This window comes from Suillus subaureus, assembly GCF_016647635.1.
Source record: "Suillus subaureus strain MN1 chromosome Unknown BJ212scaffold_57, whole genome shotgun sequence".
NCBI classification, from domain to species: domain Eukaryota; kingdom Fungi; phylum Basidiomycota; class Agaricomycetes; order Boletales; family Suillaceae; genus Suillus; species Suillus subaureus.
The window spans coordinates 122,754-140,896 of record NW_024538613.1 but is presented as its reverse complement, the minus strand read 5'-3'; the positions used below and the strand labels follow the sequence as shown (position 1 = coordinate 140,896).

Genomic DNA, 18,143 nt, shown 5'->3' with positions numbered 1-18,143 from the left:
AATTTTTTTACAAAACATGAACGAGCAAGCATCATTCCAAACTCGAATTACTACCAATAGATGTCACCTATAGTTGTGCATTCAGTGCCAGTCACACGCCATTGAAACACCTGACAGCAAACCTACCTTTACTACTGCTGGCCCGGGTGGCTCTTCTTGCAATGTGCAACCAAGTTGTATTCGCATGTGAATGTCTGGTTGCAGATGTCACAAGCATAATTAAATTCAAGGTGCTTTTCTTTCACATGCCGCATGATGCTCTCTCTATTGAGCTTCACACCACAGGAATTCCATTGACAATGAAAGCGCAACTTGTCTGCGCCCCGAATGCCATGGTCCCTGAGGTGAACAGAAAGTTCATGCCCACAAAATAGGTCATTGCAGTGTATTCCTGGTACATCACCATCCCACATACACTGGAAGGTCTCATTTGGGAAACGGACAGCCTGCAAGCACCACTTTAGTCGCAACAATGTAAAGTCAGAAGAGTGAAACTTACATGCCTGAGTGAAGAGATGGCTTCAGAGGGTCCCTCTCTTGTATGACTGCCGGGGGGGTTGACATATTGGCCTGAAAGTGTCACTGAGTCAGCAATGTACGATCAGAATTTGCAGTGCAGAGGGGCGTTCGGGAGATACTATGTTGAGGGTATAGTTGTATGTACTGCAGTACCAAGACGGTCTGCTAACTGCGACCCATATTTATTGAGGAGCTCACCAAGAGGGTTATTTATCCATCTGTGCAAATGGTAGGCTTTTTGGATGCTAGATCATTAGACCGGGAGAGAGAAAATGTGTCAGTAGTAGGTGCCAGGGCTATCCAAGGGGATGGCGATTTTCCAAATGCATTTTGCTTTAGGAAAGCGGCAACCTGAAACTACACATGTGCTGGTGGCAGCTTGCCAATGCATTTCACCCTGACGGCGAAGGAGTAAAGTGGCAAGTCATACACACCAGATATGCCTCAGTTGACAGTTCTGAGCCTATTGAGTAAAGCTTTAATATCAAAAATGCAGCCGAACTGTAGTCATTTAGTCTGGCAGTGTGCCAGATCATTGCGCCTGGAAGGTATCCCATCAGATTCTTTGATTGACGGCCCAACAAAACCATCTGGATCAAATCTACACACATCAGCTGTCAGTAATGATCAGGGTTGAGACTTTGGGCCCCCATGGTTAACAGGTGTGGCAGATGAATGCGATTTCGAGTCGCATTAGGCTATCAGTGTAGGTAGACCTTGTTTTAAACATTGCACACACAATGGTAGCTAGTAGTCTACTGCCAAAAGAGCTCACACGTATTGCTAATTGCAGTGGTGCACAATAAAGCAATTTCAACACAATTAGTTGAACGGCATGCCGCATCAGCTTATCATAAGCCAATCAGCTGGATACTAAAAATCACTTGTGATGGCAGGAGAAGCCAGAAGTACTTACCCTATCTCACACGGTGGTCTAATGAAGTGGCATGATGGTTATTATGTGACATACATGCCAGATGGTTTTTTATGCATTTTGTCGCGATCAGCTGCCACACCACTAGCCACAAAAAGCTCTGATCACTACTAACTGATTTTTTTTAGGTTTGGTCCATATGTCTTTGTCAATCAAAGAATCTGATATGCCCTCCAGGTTGCTTCCAGGCGCAACTATCTGGCAAGCCCAGCACAAGGGTTGCAATTCCGCCGAGTTTTCGGAGTTCCAACAGGCCCGGAACTGCTGGCAACTTAGGCATGTTTAGTAGGTATAGATCTCTGCTTTACTATTTACTAGCAGATACCTTACCACTGGGGTACGTTGATGTTGAAACTTAAGGAGGCGGCACTGCTGTCCCTCGGCAAGCACTAGCGCCAGGCTCAGAGATTCGGCTCATCACACAGCATCCAAACCAGTGCCTATAGAAACAAGGTAGGTATGAGAAAGTATATGAGGGACACGTGTAGTGGAGGAGCGGTAGTATCGAATGGCGCTAGACGACAGAGCCTGCTCTCGCCATAAGACAACGCCAGCAAATATTGGCTGGTGTGAGCGGTCCTTTTAGAAAAAGGCAAAGTGTAAGTATATTCTCATTAGAATAGTCTGTAAGGGGGAACCCCCCTCACAGACCTTACAGTATTGGGGAGGGGCAGACTCTTGTTGAATTTCAAACGGTAATGAAGTGACACCTAGCATCACGGAACACCTTCCCAAAACGTCAAATTATATCCTATCCGGCGTTATTTTTGCCTATGGGAAGTCGTCCAATAAATCCTGGTTGCAGTTAGCAAGCCATCGCAATACTGCAATATGTACTTACAACTATGCCCTCAACGTAGTATTCCCGAACCCCCTCTGCACTGCAGCTGACCGGCGCGTAACATGTTAGGCGCTTGATACACGCAGGGATGTAAATACGGATAGTGGAATGGTTACCACATCAGGATGTTGTGAGTGAGGACGAGATGGAAGGTAAGGGATCATCCAGGGATCCCGTATCTGTACCATGGCTGCTGTAGCGGGGTATCCTGGCAGGACAGATCAAGTCGGAAGTGCCAGGGTCCCGGAGCAGGAGCAGAAGTCCTGGCCTATAGTCAGTAGTCTTGCGGCATGCCGTAGTCGGTCCTCGATAGATAGAGCCGCAGCCTCCCGCCAGAGAGGTTTGGCCTGGGTTTCCCTTGCAGTCCATTCCATCGTGCATTTGGAGGGGTGGCACTGCCATGTAGATATATAAGCAAAGCACTGCACCCCGAATTCAAGTCAAAAACAATGCTCATGGTGGGTAAAAATTGACTTACGACGTAGGCTCATCAACTGAGACACACGAGACTTTGGTCGGGCAGGCTAAATTGACTGAGAATGTCAATCTGCCCATTGGGTAGACCTGATTTTTTGAGTTTCTCTGAGCGCAACTAAAACGACGCATCTGTGCGGTTCGGGAGTACACAGATGTTCTTAAAAACTCACTGGGTCGGCCTTTCCACAAGGGAAGCCGGCAGTCATCCAGCATCACGATTCACGAGCTGCAGGATATGGACTTTTCGAGGGTGGAGCATACCAGACTTTGCCAGCTTGGGATCTCAGCTACTGCTTGGGTATGTTGCCGACATTACACAGCGGAGGAAGGACTGCTGCGTCAACTTCATAACAGGGTGCTCAATAATCAGCGCAATGCTTGTGGTGGAAACCAGAATCTATATATCTTCCAAATACATCTCATCTCAGCTGGGGGCACAGGAACAAAGAGGATTGTGCAAATCTCCAAGGGTGCAAAAAAAATCAGAAACTGACCTTGCAACTCAATCATGGCAAAAGCAAAGCACTGACGACAATCCAAAACATGAATCAGATTTCAAAGAAACGAAAGAGACAACCATATACAAGAGGATCGAGGGATCGATGCCGAAGAGAGTTTGGGCTCTCCCAGGATAGATGCGATGGAAGAGAAAGAGACAGGACGACCCCGGCATGAAACGAAATGTGGTCCTTTGAATTTCAAATCGAAACAGGAGCAAAGAACACGGGCAACTAAGTTTAAAAGATCCGGTCAAGATTGTAACAGAGAATACTTTTGCATATACCTGTATCCTACTAGACGGATCCAGGTGCACGGTGTCCTGAAGTGTCATTACCAGTGTACAATACTGCCTGTAGTTAATCAATATAAAATAATAACACGATTCGGACTTCTAAACTCTCGCGCCAAATCGGCACATCATATATGATAAGCCATTACTTACATGAAGCCTAACTTTTTGACTCTACACCATTTAAACAACCACTGTTCAACTTACAGTCCGTGCTTTTCATTAACGATTGAAACTGTGACTTTCTGAACTTCCCTATATATTATCCCGTCTGCGACCAGTCTTGAACAGCTACAGCAACTCCTAGATACATAGTCCCCAAACTGTCCCATGCGCCAAAATTGAAATTATGTAAGTAGTTTTTCTCGCATGCAGGGCATCGTGTACTTGTATTGAGGATAAAAGATTGGCCCATAGAAGATATTCCAGATCAAAAAGTCTGGTGGGCTGCTCTCGCACATATAGCCCACGATCTGCCTTGTTTGAGTCCCCAAGCTGGGCCATGTCTGCCTACACCAACAAAATCCAAAAGAAATCAGCCACAGCGCCCCAACATATAATGCGAGGCCATACTGGTTGGGTACGAGGTGTCGTACACCCGCCCGGCGGAAGGCGTATCATCACGTGTTCAAGCGATGGTTCACTCCGACTATGGGACTTGGAGAGCGGCACCCAGATGGGCGATAACTGGCGAGATAAAGGGGACGACGGAGATGATGGAGATCAAGTGTTCACGATCGCGCTGTCTCCAGTCGGCGATACTGTTGCAAGCGGAAGTTATGATGGGACAGTGAGGTTGTGGGACATAGAGACGGGGGAGGTCATCACTAAATGGAAAGGGCACAGAAAGCGTGTGCGATCTGTGTGCTGGAGCTCAGATGGTGAACGAGTCGTGAGCGGATACCACGACGGAGCGGTGACAGTGTGGGATGCCATGACCGGGAAAAGCGTCCTGGGTCCAATTGAGACTGGGCACGAACATGTGTTGGCGGTGATCTACTCGCCCGATACCACAAAGATTGCAACGGGAGGCTTCAATGAACATGCAATAAAAATCTGGGATACAAAGACAGGCGAGCTGCTTTCCACAACCAAACACGATTCGCATGTATCCAGCTTGGCATGGACGTCGAATGGAAAGAAGCTTATATCTGGGTCACAGAACGGCCTGATTAGAATATTCGACACTGCCACTTGGCAGCAGATTGCCGTTCTTGAGGGCCATCAAGATGTGGTCTTCGCAGTCTCCTTATGTCCGAACGACCGACTCCTTGCAAGCGCGTCATGGGATGCAACAGTGCGTCTGTGGAATCTTGAGACGAACCTTTCAGTCGGGTCTCCCCCCCTCCAGCACCAAGAATTCGTGGAATGCGTAACGTTTTCCACTGATGGAAAGCTTCTTGTCACGGGTTCCGCTGACCACGATGCGTACGTGTGGGACATTCACTGCCATCCTGAAAGACGCCGGTCTTCAAGACCTCCTTTCCGGTCCTGATGTAAGCGTGAACATATCATCCTTTCTATCTCACTGACATGGATTCCAATAGAAGGTATATAGTGTACCATGGCTCTTCAGTAAAGACTACGCTAATGTCCCACTCGCAGGTTACAGCTGTGAAGTCATCATCCAACGTATGTGACGTATTTCTCAACCTTTTCATTTTCATATCAACATTTCTAGCGCGGTGCTCCGCGACGTGCAGCTCAACCCAAGGGTGCCGGTCGACTACCCCCAGGCTTTTTCGATGACGCGAGAGAAGGCGCCTACGTGAGTTGCCAGTATTTCTTAATTAGTCTTGTTCTGACATTGAGCTCTCAGTCCTCCACGACGCGCGGTACCCGTCCTCATTTTTCTGTTCGCCGCCGGCCCTCCTCGGGGGTACTCCTCGGCCGCTTTTCTTCACTCTTCGGCCGCTCTCAACCCAACACCGGGGAAGCAACCAAACAGTCGCAACATTACCGGCGAACCATCTTTACTCGTCGCGGTCGTCGTGTCATCGAAGTTGCTGCAGTACGGGACAAACAAGTATTTCTTTCTTATATGTTCCCAATCACCGGCATCCAACAATTTATATACAGGCATTGTTCGTTGCTCGGCGGCCAGAACGACATAGCGACAAGGCACAGCAGCAGCGAGCTAAATCGCAAGGCCAAGCCCAGATGCAAACTCGGCGTGCTACTACCTCCACGTCTACGACTTCTCCAGCAACTGTGCAATCACGATTCATCCCATTGCTGGCTCGTATTGTACTTTTTATCTGCTGTGCATCTCCCCCACACGGCCGATGGTCATTAATACCATCTTCGCATCTAGTTCTTATCTTGCCGTACATCTCTCCCTACTCCGATATCCATTATCCATTTCTGTCTCAAACCTAACCCCCGCACTTTGCATATCAGTTTACACACATGGTGATATTGATGGCAAGCAGTACATATCAGACACTCGATTTATGCAAACGTTGAGTTCCCCCCGTATGCATGGACTACGGTAGGTTGGGAGTTGAACGTTGAACAGGGAGGTTAACGCAGTGGCACCCACATAACTTTTACACCACTCTGTCCAAGCGCTGAGCTTAGTTACAATAATATTTAGTCATCACAGAAAGAGTTTGAAAAACCGAAATATCATGTACAAAATACGGGCCTATAATATTAGATTGCCAGAAGTTCATTTTGGGTGTCATTGTCGACATGTCTGTCAACAGAGTAACGTCAACAAATTTACAACGGATCTTGCCACGGACCAAATACTAATACTAGAGTTATCACTGCCTGAAATGAGACCAGCACTGTCGTGGGTGAATTAATGTAACAATAGTAGGTATCCCAAGAGTTGTACAAGATGCTTGATGGCGACCTACTGTTAAAGATTGAGTTGAGGTCCACCTGACATATTATAATTATACCCTCCGATGCCTCTCCCGCAGATATATTCGACCTTGGGTCGTCCCTCCCACTCAGAAGCTTCCTACATTATCCAGCGCAATGCACGAAAGCCTCTCAAGGACTGTTTTAAAAGCGAGTTGGTCTTATGATGTACTGAGAAAGGTGAAAGCTATATCGGAAACATGAAACCTACCTTTTGGCATCAGAAGACTAGTGAGAAAGTTATGTTATCTTGCACACCATTACATGACAATATATGCAGAGCATGTCCTTTATTTTCGTCGCTAAAACCAATATAAAGTCATATATTACTAGGCAATGCCATGGTGTGAATGAACGTACTGATTCGCAGAGCGGGCTTAACAGAACATGTGAAGAGCTTAGGGTGTGTTTATCCACGCAAGCGATGGACGCGATGAGATATGTGTGCGACATCAGTGGTCAAACTCGGGAGTTAATCCCAGCGTCATTCTCGACGGCTCGGATATGTTAAAACAGTAACACAGCAGTGGATATCCAGACAGAGGCGTCAGCGAGATGCAGACCTGCCTAATTAAAAGCATGCGAACGACTGTCAGTGCCACCGTTGTGTTTAATTGTTAATCGACGCCTTTTGAGTTGGGCATACCTGGGTAAACACGCGGACTCGGAGAGGAGAGTGAGGGATCGTCGTTCTCCTTTACTTCATAAAAGGATATTCGCATAGCGACAGTGCTAGCAGTGCTATAAATGAAGATCCCATTCATGAAAGGACAAATACGTGCTGCATACCAATGAATATGCCAAGCTTGCAATTGATCGGGTTTTACAAGTACGCGCCTCAGGAATCGGCGAGTCTCAGTCTCCTTGTGTAGATATCCGAGTCCATGGCGGAGCCATTGCCAATGATGTGCTGGATGTTCTCACAGAACCAGCGAAAATGGCTACCATTGTGTCCATCCACATCCACGTCCGGACGATAAGACTCTCAGAAATCCAGAAAAGGCAAATGTCACTCATGAAGAGACTTCGGAGGCAATAGAATGTCATGGACTCTAAGCTCGTTCTGCCCTTGAACGTTAACGTTCTCTGAGCCCATTCCACTTCTTGCTAGCACTAGTCTGCCTAGACAACCATTGTATCCATACCGCTCTTGACGTTCTATATACTCTTGGTCGACATCAAGTATGGCCAGCAACCTTTACGAAACACTTGGCTTGAGCAGAGATGCTACTCCAGACCAGAGTATGTAGTCAAATACGCAATCATAGGTTGAGTCTTGCAAATTCACAACCCTGACCGCAGTTCGCAAGGCTTATAGGAGGAAAGCTTTAGAAACTCATCCTGACCGCTTGCCTCAAGGCGCTTCTCCGGCGCAGAAATCCGCATCAGAGGAGATGTTCCGTAAGGTAACATTTTCAAAGCGCTCATTTCTTCGAAACAAATTGAACTCATCAAGTATTTTAGGTCAATAATGCTTATGAAGTCCTCAGCAACCCAGACAATCGCAAGGTTCGTGTCGGTTGTACCATTTTATATTTTATTATAATTATCTTTCAGGCTTATGACCAATACGGAGTATGGCCGCCTCCAACTGCCCAGGAGAGTTACACTCAGGGCAACTGGCAACGTCCTACCAGAGAGCCCTTCCAAGATCCATTTTTTCAGGACCCCTTTTCCCGACATCCTATTTTTCGGTCGCAGTAATCAAGCAGACCCATCCTTCCCTTCACGTCATCCGCACTTCCATGATTTCACAGACCCTTTTATACTCTTCAATCAGATTTTTGGAGATCTCCATCAAGCCTTTTCGAGAGATCCCTTCGGTGATCCATTCGGCCATCGGGATGATGGCTTTTTTGGCCGAGGGTTCATGTCTCCAATGTCCATGCCTCACATTACGAGTTCGCCGTTTGGATTTCTCACTGGCGGAAACGTAAATGCATACAGCTCTTCTTCCCGTGGGGGATTCGCTGGTGGCCCGAACAGCTCTAGATGGGTTTCCGAGAGCTACACAACTTCTACAGTGAATGGCGTTACCCACACCAAAGCTGTTCGTAGAGATTCACAAGTAAGTGATGTTTACTTGTCTATCTCTATCTTGACTATCATTCGTTATTCATTAGGGTAACGAGCACGTCACCTACTCATTCCCGGATGGTACCGAGCGCCGCCTGATCAATGGTGTCGAGCAACCTTCAAACTCTAACCCTCCCCCATCTCATCATAACAACCGTGCCATCGCTGCACCGCCGCCAAGTCAAGACCCTCCTCCGCCATACGATACTGTTATCCCTCCCCCAGCTTCAGGATCCAGGCGCTCATCGCGGTCCATTCACTCCAGGTCCCGGGACTATGCAAGGCAACCCCAAGATCCCAACCCTACATACTCGATGCAGCCACAGGCGCCTTACGCCTCGCAATATGCGGATCCAAATTCATCTGGTGCGTACCACGGTCTGCGTGCGTTCAGGAACGCTGACTCACGGTCGTGTACCTCTTTTCCAGGACACCAGAAGAACAATAGGAGACATGCTAGCGCAGACGAGGCGCGAGGTGGGACTGCGTGGAACTTTTGGAAGTGAATGAAGCTATGATCAAGATGATGAAATTATTGTCTCCATACCTGGCCATTCACTTTGATTGCGGACGATTCTGCAATGTATTTGTTGTTTGTTTATTTATTTTCATTCTCCCAGTGTTGTACCCTCGTCCACTGTATGTTGTATTCCACTTTGCTACCTCCCTATGGAGAACTTGGTCATTTCTTACTGAGTAGTAAGGCTACTGACAATGGAAGAATTAACTTTGTTCATACACATCAAAAATTTCAAAATTTCGTTAATCGTTAATACATAATGCACCGCGATAAATTCAAAACCAATGCTGATACTTCAGTCTCACCACTCACAACCCTTCAAAGAAGGACAAATCTTGTGCAGTCAACCCACCCGTCTGGACCGGTTTTGCAGGCGGTCTCTCGGCTCGTGACGACGGTGACAACGATGCAAGTGACAACAACGGCTGGGGCAACGGCGCAGGCAGCGGAGACGGCGACAACTGAGGCACCATCGTAGACAGCACCTTCGGTGGCGGAGACCCAGACTTTGGCGCCGCGCCGCCGTCACTCAGCAGATCCATATCCCGACCAAATGAGGGAGAAGCAGACGGTGGTGGCAGCATGGGGAGCCTGGGATGCGCATTCAGTGGGGACGGCCACTGCCCGCGTTGTGTGGCAGCATGATCAAGCAGACTCTGCGTGCGTATGTGTATGGATGTGCCAAACTGCGAGCTTGGCATTGCTGCTGCTGCTCCAACCACCTTTGAGGGCTTTGCTGGGACAGGCGGTGGGGATGGCGTGCGGATCCGCGATGAAGTCACAAAGTCGTCAAAGTCGTCGAAAGACATTGACTTCGATGACTTGGCGGAGTGCAGTGCTTGTGTGGAGGATGGTGAATTGAGAGATGAATCCATGGACTCGCGTGGTGCTGGGAAGGGATCTGCGCGAGGGAGGGTTGAGAAAGCAGAGAATGAGTCGTCATCGTCATCGTCCTGATATGTGGCTGCTGCCCAGCTGGTGTTCGGGGATGATGCGAAAGAAGTGGCCCCCAGTACGGGATGCATGCTGGGCCGTGGGGTTTGCGGGGGTGAAACAGGGGGTGGCAGGAGTGGTGGTATCGAGAGTGCAGAAGGCGCCTTTGGTGGCGGCGGGAGTTGAAAGGGTGAGTGCGTTCTTGAGGATGGTTGAGGTGGCGAGGGTATTGCAGGTGGTATTATTGAGTTGGTGTAAGCAGGAAAAGTCGCATTAATCGGTGAAGATGGTTTTGGAGGTACCGCTGGGCTGTGCGGACGCGAGAACGACATCCCTGTCACTGGGGACAACGGTGGCGGCGGGAATAGAGCACGAGCCGAAGTATGCTGTGGAGAACCACGCGCAGGCTCCAGCGTAATGCCCAAGCCACTCAGACCGACAGAAGGAGGTCGGCTGGTGTTCACAGATGGGGGTTTTGGTGGCGGTGCGATTGGTGGTGGTGCGAGTGGGGGTGGAAGTTTTGTGGGCAATGGTGTTGAATTTGAATTTATCAAGCTCGACAGCGCTTTCAGCTGGGCATTGTCCGTGTCGTCATTGGGGTCATGTGCACTAGGCACAATATCGGAAAGGAAATCAAGGTCGTCTGTTGACAGGGCCATAGACTTGCGCTCAGATCCAATGCCTTTGACACGTGAGAAGCGGTTCAGAAAGCGCGAAACGGCTGATGGCGCAGGTGTGACCACTGGAATCACGATATCAGGAGCTGCGGATGAGCTAGCTTCTGGGGATGAGGGCATGAAGACGGCTGGAGTGCGAGCGGGGGAAGCATCACGTTTCTCTGGCGCCTGGGGCTTCGTGCTCTCGACGCTAGAACGCGAGGATACGGGTGGTGGTCGCGCGTTTTCTACCTTTGCATCTGCAGAAGGTATTGATGATGATGCCTTGCGGTTCCAGAACGAGAGTAATCCTGTACCAGGTTTCTTGGGATGAGTTGCATCAGCAATAGCAGCGCGCTCGTCTTTCTCTAGGATTCGCCACCCCACAGGAGCATCATCCACAGTAATATCTTTCCTAGCTTTGACTGATTTCTCCCAGTCCGTCGACCCTTTGGAACTAAGGAGAAGGGCCATCGGGCTCTTACGTGTCAAAGGCATATGCCTCGTGAGCTTGAGCGCGTCATTTACCGCTTTCGCAGTAGCAGTCTGTGAGAACTGCATTGGAGGGGACACAGTCATGTCATCAGGGACCAAGTCGTTTAATAAAACCGTACTGATGTAAGAGGTATGTAAATTGCACCGTAGAAAAATACCAGGTTATGTACATACATGTTCTCAAGTCCATCGAGGCCAGTCCTCCAGTTGCTAGCATCCGAGTCGGACTCTGTCCCTGGCCAGAGCTCATCGGAGACTTCCTGGCACTTCTGAATGAGAGCTGCCATCATTTCGGGAGGCTAAACACTAGTTGGTTAGTTACGTCGACACACATAAACACCATTCATACCACTGCGCGGTTCAGCTTCTCTTTCTCTTGTCGCGCCGATTCCCATTCATCCTGTGGCTCTTCAGCGCTGACAGACACCTCCGGTGCAAATGTATCCACCCAGGCGGTACCCCAGTCGTCACCATCATCTGTTGAGAGGTTTATTGGGTCTGCCCATGCTTCACTGTCATCCTCGGTTTCCTCCTCTTCCTCCTTGACAGACGCGCCAGCTTCAAAATCACCATCTACATCAGGAGTGTCTGGAAGTCGGGGAGTAAGATCGATTGTTGGTAGCACTGGGTGAGGCCCCACGGAATCTGGCGGAGCAAGTACTACAACAGTTGTCTTCTTCGCTGGCTGTGGCAGCTGCGGGTACGGGACATACGGCTTCATCTTGAGTCTCTGAATCAACAACCGCTTCTGTTATTCTTTGACGAGAAAAGTTTATCTTTGCGTACGTCGAAGAGCCCCACGCGCCACTATCATCGATGGAAGAGGTCCAGAGAGCGTCGTTAGTGTGAGATGATTCTGGCCATTGGGTATTGTTGCTTGCGGACCATGATGGAAGTCCTATATCTTCCTCTTGATCCTGAGTTTTATTACCAACGGTATGAGTCCAGGCTGGTGTCAGAACGGGTTTCTTTCGATTGTTTGACTCATCGTCTGACTGCTGCCAGGATGTGGCCCAAGGGTTGTCCATAGCAAGTCGAGCCGGTTCAGGCTACCACTGAATGAGAATGTTTCAGCTGTTCACTCACGACACTGGGCGGACTCCAGTTTGTCCAGGAGGCAGCTATACATACCCTGAAGGCTGATAATATGTCGAGCTCAAAGTGAAAGTATGAATTGCATGACATAAGTTGTGGGGGGTCGTGGGAATACTCAAGTTCAAGTTGTTCTAGAACGTCTCCCACTAGGTCGAGATCGCGCAAATTGGCTGCTCAGCGCTCGGGCCTCAGGACTCAGTATTCAGTATCGACTTCGGCCTATTTCATATAATACGGGATGCTAATGTCGACGATCTGTTCTTCTGAAAATCAAGATAAGATGGAGCTGAACAAGGACGTACATTTTCTCGGTACCATCGGCGGTGTCGTTGTGGCGAAAGCTCAGCTCATCAAGGCTGTATACGATTGTGTTCATGGATTCATAGGAGCCTGGTCGACTCATCGAGCGACGCCCTGCTGGTGAGTGCAACTATTGACCTTGGCTTCAGAACATCACCCATCATTGAAGTGGGGGTCCATTATCATGAACGTATGCGCTGGATAACAGACACAGCAGATTTACATCATGGAATTGGCGTAAACAATGCGTTTCGCTGCTGCACAACAGGGGTTTTCATAGGTTTTCATATGGAGCTTTATAAAAACTATCCGTGCTCCGAGAGCCAATCGCGTACAGTAAGAACTACAACCATACCCCACAGAATTTACTAAAGGAAATCTCTATTTTAGCATTCACGACTTAGGATCGAAGACAGCCCGCGTTTTAATTCAATCAACCCCGCGGCGACGATATACTTAGCTGTTACGGTTGTCGCAGAATCTACTGGAGATTTGGACGATTTCGGTACGACTGTTATAGCTAAGTACGTATCAAAGGAAAGTATGTTCGAGTGCAGGTCCTCAAGGCCTCACTTTTGACTGTAAGCTGGTCGCTGCCAATGAATCTTAGAGATAATAGCAATATGCGCCTCCTACATATATATGAATTATGAATATTTTGTTTGGCAAATAGTAAGTAATAAATTTATGTAATACGTGCCAAAAATGGCATGTGGAAAGTGGCTAGATTCATTTTTGGCACGTGGTAAATAAGAGTTGACTGGCGGTGTCAGGTCTTCTCGGAGTCTGCCAAGCTGCTCTTGTCTGATCCCCCTTAGCATTCAGTATTCAGCCGCGGCTGTCTTCGCCATGGCCATGGATATTGCCAACGGTGAACGTAGTATATTGGATTGGGATGAAGACCATGTCCACCGATGGCTTTCAAGTCTTGGTTTTCCGCAGTATGAAGCTCAGATCAAAGGTGCTACTCGTATCATTTCCGAAGGTTCAAACGTTAAATACATTCCATATATCAGAGCACAATATATCCGGTGACGTCCTTTGCATGCTAGATGCGGAGAATCTCAAGGCAGTCGGGATAAGCACAGTGGGTCAGAGATTGGCCATCCTTAAAGCCGTCTATCAGGCTAAGCTCGCCTACCATGTGCCCGTCGAGGCCGATCACTACATTCCTCCTTGTGCGCACTTCTGTGATGACCACTACTTCAAAACATGACTTTTATCTCTAGCAGAAGCGCAGGAACGCAGTGTAACGGTGGAGAAGCTACACGACCTCGTCAGGGAACAAGGTCTGTCACAATCAACTTTTCCATATCATGGAATTGTGCTAAAATCATTCCGTGCAACAGCGCAAAAAGTTCATTCGCTTGAGGAAGACAACAAACGTCTGAATGAAAGATTTCAACTGCTTGTTGAAGAGATCAGCCATGCTCCACTGAAGCGACAGCCCTCCTTCAAGTGGGCTCAGTATGTCAACCCTGCCAAGTCACCAACCAAACCCGATGTTGAATCTCCCCATCCTTCCCCCCAACAAGTGGACCCTGATAGTTCTCATAGTCGCGGGATCCAACAAAATCAATCCCACAAGCATCCACCAGCATCTGTAGAGTCACCTGTGCAACCGTCACCTTCAACATCATCGTCCCGACCAAGCCGGCAAGACAGCACTGATAATCTCAAGAGTTTCAAAGTCAGTTTAGAGGACCCGACGTGGAAAGTGCTTCCCGCCGCCCTTAAGAAGTACAAGATCAACAACGATCACTGGCAAAATTATGCCATGTTCATATGTTACGGCTCCCCTGGTAAGCAGAACAGTTCTCACAAACAAAAATGCCCCAATTGGTCTGCAGGAAACCGCATCGAGCGATGTCTCAGTTACGATGAAAAGCCTCTTCTACTCTTCCAAAAACTCAAAGACGCAAAGAAGAACCCTGTTTTCATGCTCAAGCACATCAAAGACATCCGTTCTCCCATCGCTGTCGCACAGCAAAAACACGCGTTGCGCAAGGCGTCCGTTGCATCTGAGTCATCATCTAGCCCATCAAACAATAAGTCTTCATCGGGCAGGGCAACCACGCGACCACCAAGATTGGAAGTTAACGACATCACACCTCCCGCACCCTTGTTAACAGGCACCACACCACAAGCTGGATGGCCAGAGGTCATGTCGCCGGTACTGGAGAAGCAAGAGCAGGAGGTTGTGAATAACCGAGACACATGTTCAACTTCGACGACACTCGTTGGCCATACGAGCACCATAGAGGCTCCAAAAACACGCACTACGAACACCGCTGACGCTGATACAGCGAGGAGGGAGATGCCTCCACCAATGTCTGGAGTATCATACGCGGTTGCAATATACCCGTATATGGCTGAGCAGGAAGATGAATTTGACGTGGTTGTGTAGGTATTTTTCCCCTATCTAGCGTTGGCTATACTCAAGTCTCATCTAGTGGTGATACATTCGTCATTTTATCGCGCGCACGAGGGTGGTGGGTGGTACAACGGGACCCGACAGGTTCGGGTGTGGTTGACACCGACACCTCAAAGCAGGGCTGGGTACCTGCAGGTTGTCTGCTTGAGACAAACGTCCCAGTTGCATCCGCTATTGCAGAGGCTACCGCACTTTCCAAGGCAGCAGGATCCTTAGAATTGCCATTAGCAGCTGATTCTAAGACGCCCATCCTCCCCTTGAGCATCATATCGACGAGTTTCCCAGGAGTAGCCCTTATGGACTACAAGAAGAAAGGCGAAGAGGAGTTGGATCTAGTGAAAGATGATGCGCTAAGGGTGTTCAAGAAGTACAATCACTGGTCATATGTAAGTCATAGTTTGCTGTCTATGATATGCAGCTCACTTGCTATGCAGGCCGTCAAAGAAGATGGCGGTGATCGAGGATGGGTACCTGTGCGTTTACGTTTTACGTTTTTATAGGGCCTCACTAACCTCCTTGCCACTTTCTAGTCATGGTTCATTGGCAAAGTGCCTACCCCTGGCGCGGCACCACCGACGCCGAGTACAAGCTCCGCTCCCGCACTCAGCAGTGGACCCTCCGTCTCCCTCGATGCTGAGGGTGCGAACCAAAATCAGGTTTCACCAATGTCCTCCGCCTTCCCCGTGCAACATAGAAGCGGTGTTATATGATGTCTCCACCACAAACTGACAATAGCTTCTTTCATGTACATTATTCCATCCTTCACTACTGATATTTTCTCACTCTTGGTTCCTTATTGGGTTGCTTTGTGGTTGATCTGATCGCGATGCTCTTCATCATTCCTTAATACCTACGCATACTTACACATAACGCATGGTCATACTTTGTCGCTCTCTTATCTGCCAAGCACGCAATCATATCTAGCAGTGGAACTTGCATCAACATGCAAGGAATGTGGTGTCACCGATGTGCACACTCGGATCATGATTGAGTCTGCAACCTCACCTACCAGGTAGAACCAACATACGCTGCTGTCGCAATTGCAAATCGAGTGGTTGGATTGATGCTGTTTTAATTTTTGTTTGCGCCACATGAGAATTGCGCAACAAGGATGGGACGACCCTTTCTAACAACAGTGCCTGCCAGTTTAGGTAACTGACAAAACCCGGCCTCCATCACAAATACAGTATTGTGTTGGCCTCAACCTCTACGTCCTACATAATAGTGTCCCCTTCGGGGTGACATACGAAAAATTGGAACGATACAGAGAAGATTAGCATGGCCCCTGCACAAGGATGACACGCTTTCCCGGAGTGGTAGACCTACGGGTCTCAATATTTATTTTGCATTTCATTAAGAATGTTTTGCTCTCCAACGCTGGCCAGTAAAAAAAGGTAGATAGGTGTAGATAGACGTCTAAGTACAAATTTGTGACGGCAAAGCTCTAATTTTGTGCAAAAGGCAAGCATGTATTAGATTCCGAGGTGTAAGGGTCTCCGGTAATTCAGGAGGCAGCTGTAACATGGTCAGACTGCCGCCCGCATAACCGTTACACCAAAAGGTGAAATACTGAAAGCTTAGCTTTCAGCATCAGCGACAGTATATGTACTGATTATGGGAACTCAGGTAAGCCGGCGTGCTTACAGCAGCGAAAGACATGGTATCTCTGGGCCATTTGCGCTGGTTTTGTATCAGTCGGTCTGAGCAAAAACAATGGTGTTACAAGCTTGCAAACCACGATCGAGCTCGTTAAGATGACTGATCTGAGAGTTACCAACATATGCGCTACTTCGGAGATAACCGAATTCAGTACTTGGACTGATTGGCTACCAAAATAGTTTTACAATCGTACCATCATGGTGTCTGCAGATTTCGCTGAACGGCCAGTCAAGAAGCTCGTGCTGTTCGATGTCGATGGGACGTTATCGCCCGCACGTCAGGTAATCCAGCTTCCCGACGACTACCACACTTGATGTCGAGATTTCCGACAGAGGGCATCTCCGGAAATAATTCAGCTCTTGCGCGAACTCAGAAAGCAGGTCGCTATAGGCTTTGTTGGCGGGTCTGATTTCGTCAAGATATCTGAACAGCTCAGTGTTGGTGATATCAATGGTACAAAGCTTGTTCCCATTGGCTGCTAAGATACTCATACGCATTCGTAGTTCTGGAGGAGTTCGACTTTGGGTTCGCTGAGAACGGCCTTACCGCGTACCGACTTGGAAAGCCGTTGGAGTCGCAGTCCTTCATCAAAATGGTAGGCGAAAAGGACTATCAGGAGCTGGTCAACTTCATCTTGCACTACATTGCTGACATGAACATCCCGATCAAACGGTAAATTTCTATGATCCTTGGCTGTCGATCAGTTCATTCATTTGCAAATTGCAGTGGAACGTTCGTCGAGTTCCGCAATGGCATGATCAACGTCAGCCCTATTGGTCGCAATGCAACGTAGGTTCACTTACGTGCTATTCCCTGAACCTGTGTTAACACCTCTGGGCTCCACAGTGTCCAGGAACGCAATGATTTCGCGGCTTATGACAAGGTAGTGACGTAAGAAAATTATTCGTGATCATACTCACTGATTCTCGGCAGGAACATCACGTTAGGGCCGACTTTGTGGATATCCTCCGGGAGAAATTCAAACGACTGAATCTAACGTTCTCTATCGGTGGCCAGATATCATTTGATGTCTTTCCACACGGGTGGGACAAGACTTACTGCCTTAGACATGTGGAGAAAGATAACTTCGAAGAAATCCACTTTTTCGGGGACAAAACAAACAAGGTAAGAGTCGAATGTCTTGCTAGCGAATTTTTCGTTCCCTTGACAATTTCTGTAAAGGGGGGTAACGACTACGAGATCTTCAGTGATTCTCGCACTGTCGGGCATACTGTTAAGAGTCCTGCAGATACGATGAGAATTTGCACAGAGCTCTTCCTGTCATAGGCCGCTCGACGTAAGTTCGAAAATTTCATGAAGTTGTAAATTCAAAGCCCATGGTCTCGCGTAAATTTGGGGATAACAGTTACAACTACCAATGATTCTTCGTTGCTAGGTACATGGACTGGTTTATAGATGACCATTGTATGTTGGACTTGTGGACGAATTGTGTACATAGTGAACAAATACGACCATATGTGTTTCTATCATCCCCTTCAAGTCTTGTTACTACATCGTCTATTGCTCGGCACGCTTGTGACAC

At 48.2% G+C, this 18,143-nt stretch overlaps 5 protein-coding genes across 5 annotated transcripts; 4 read left to right on the top strand and 1 right to left on the bottom strand.

The window, feature by feature from the left end:
• Positions 1-7,616: 7,616 nt before the first annotated feature.
• On the top strand, positions 7,617-9,309 carry BJ212DRAFT_1544823 (DnaJ domain-containing protein; the record flags this gene model as incomplete). Its single annotated transcript, XM_041341865.1, has 7 exons — positions 7,617-7,674; positions 7,735-7,838; positions 7,897-7,941; positions 7,990-8,059; positions 8,190-8,500; positions 8,556-8,874; positions 8,938-9,309. 7 exons carry the CDS (start codon positions 7,617-7,619, stop codon positions 9,012-9,014), a joined length of 984 nt encoding a protein of 327 aa, XP_041187012.1. The 3' UTR covers positions 9,015-9,309.
• Positions 9,205-12,320, bottom strand: BJ212DRAFT_1393602 (uncharacterized protein). The gene is made up of 5 exons (XM_041337123.1): positions 12,244-12,320; positions 11,780-12,167; positions 11,462-11,757; positions 11,287-11,411; positions 9,205-11,230 (listed from the first exon to the last, which is right to left on the bottom strand). Exons 2-5 carry the CDS (start codon positions 12,138-12,140, stop codon positions 9,337-9,339), a joined length of 2,676 nt encoding a protein of 891 aa, XP_041187011.1. The 5' UTR covers positions 12,141-12,167; positions 12,244-12,320; the 3' UTR covers positions 9,205-9,336.
• Positions 12,303-12,945, top strand: BJ212DRAFT_891698 (uncharacterized protein). Its single transcript, XM_041344285.1, has 3 exons — positions 12,303-12,627; positions 12,722-12,843; positions 12,898-12,945. Exons 1-2 carry the CDS (start codon positions 12,446-12,448, stop codon positions 12,807-12,809), a joined length of 270 nt encoding a protein of 89 aa, XP_041187010.1. The 5' UTR covers positions 12,303-12,445; the 3' UTR covers positions 12,810-12,843; positions 12,898-12,945.
• A 325-nt stretch (positions 12,946-13,270) lies between these two features.
• On the top strand, positions 13,271-15,979 carry BJ212DRAFT_1393586 (uncharacterized protein). Its single transcript, XM_041337122.1, has 8 exons — positions 13,271-13,468; positions 13,524-13,685; positions 13,737-13,796; positions 13,857-14,309; positions 14,358-14,910; positions 14,961-15,327; positions 15,376-15,414; positions 15,472-15,979. The coding sequence occupies exons 1-8, from the start codon at positions 13,357-13,359 to the stop codon at positions 15,649-15,651; spliced, it is 1,926 nt and encodes a 641-aa protein (XP_041187009.1). The 5' UTR covers positions 13,271-13,356; the 3' UTR covers positions 15,652-15,979.
• Positions 15,980-16,757: 778 nt separating this feature from the next.
• On the top strand, positions 16,758-18,088 carry BJ212DRAFT_1393581 (eukaryotic phosphomannomutase). The gene is made up of 8 exons (XM_041337121.1): positions 16,758-16,881; positions 16,933-17,053; positions 17,104-17,272; positions 17,327-17,389; positions 17,447-17,483; positions 17,534-17,725; positions 17,783-17,994; positions 18,042-18,088. The coding sequence occupies exons 1-7, from the start codon at positions 16,798-16,800 to the stop codon at positions 17,885-17,887; spliced, it is 771 nt and encodes a 256-aa protein (XP_041187008.1). The 5' UTR covers positions 16,758-16,797; the 3' UTR covers positions 17,888-17,994; positions 18,042-18,088.
• The last annotated feature ends 55 nt before the right edge of the window (positions 18,089-18,143 follow it).

Bases quoted from the DNA above. Each gene is read 5' to 3' on its own strand.
- BJ212DRAFT_1393602 (XM_041337123.1), bottom strand. From the start codon at position 12,140: ATGGACAACCCTTGGGCCACATCCTGGCAGCAGTCAGACGATGAGTCA. The intron at 11,412-11,461 runs GTATGAATGGTG...ACTAGTGTTTAG, and splicing joins AGAAGCTGAACCGCGCAGTG to CCTCCCGAAATGATGGCAGC. The intron at 11,231-11,286 runs GTATGTACATAA...CTCTTACATCAG, and splicing joins CTCGATGGACTTGAGAACAT to TACGGTTTTATTAAACGACT.
- BJ212DRAFT_891698 (XM_041344285.1), top strand. From the start codon at position 12,446: ATGCTAATGTCGACGATCTGTTCTTCTGAAAATCAAGATAAGATGGAG. The intron at 12,628-12,721 runs GTGAGTGCAACT...TAACAGACACAG, and splicing joins CATCGAGCGACGCCCTGCTG to CAGATTTACATCATGGAATT.
- BJ212DRAFT_1393586 (XM_041337122.1), top strand. From the start codon at position 13,357: ATGGCCATGGATATTGCCAACGGTGAACGTAGTATATTGGATTGGGAT. The intron at 13,686-13,736 runs GTGCGCACTTCT...TTTTATCTCTAG, and splicing joins CGATCACTACATTCCTCCTT to CAGAAGCGCAGGAACGCAGT. The intron at 13,797-13,856 runs GTCTGTCACAAT...TCCGTGCAACAG, and splicing joins CGACCTCGTCAGGGAACAAG to CGCAAAAAGTTCATTCGCTT.
- BJ212DRAFT_1393581 (XM_041337121.1), top strand. From the start codon at position 16,798: ATGGTGTCTGCAGATTTCGCTGAACGGCCAGTCAAGAAGCTCGTGCTG. The intron at 17,390-17,446 runs GTAGGTTCACTT...TGGGCTCCACAG, and splicing joins CCTATTGGTCGCAATGCAAC to TGTCCAGGAACGCAATGATT. The intron at 17,726-17,782 runs GTAAGAGTCGAA...ATTTCTGTAAAG, and splicing joins TCGGGGACAAAACAAACAAG to GGGGGTAACGACTACGAGAT.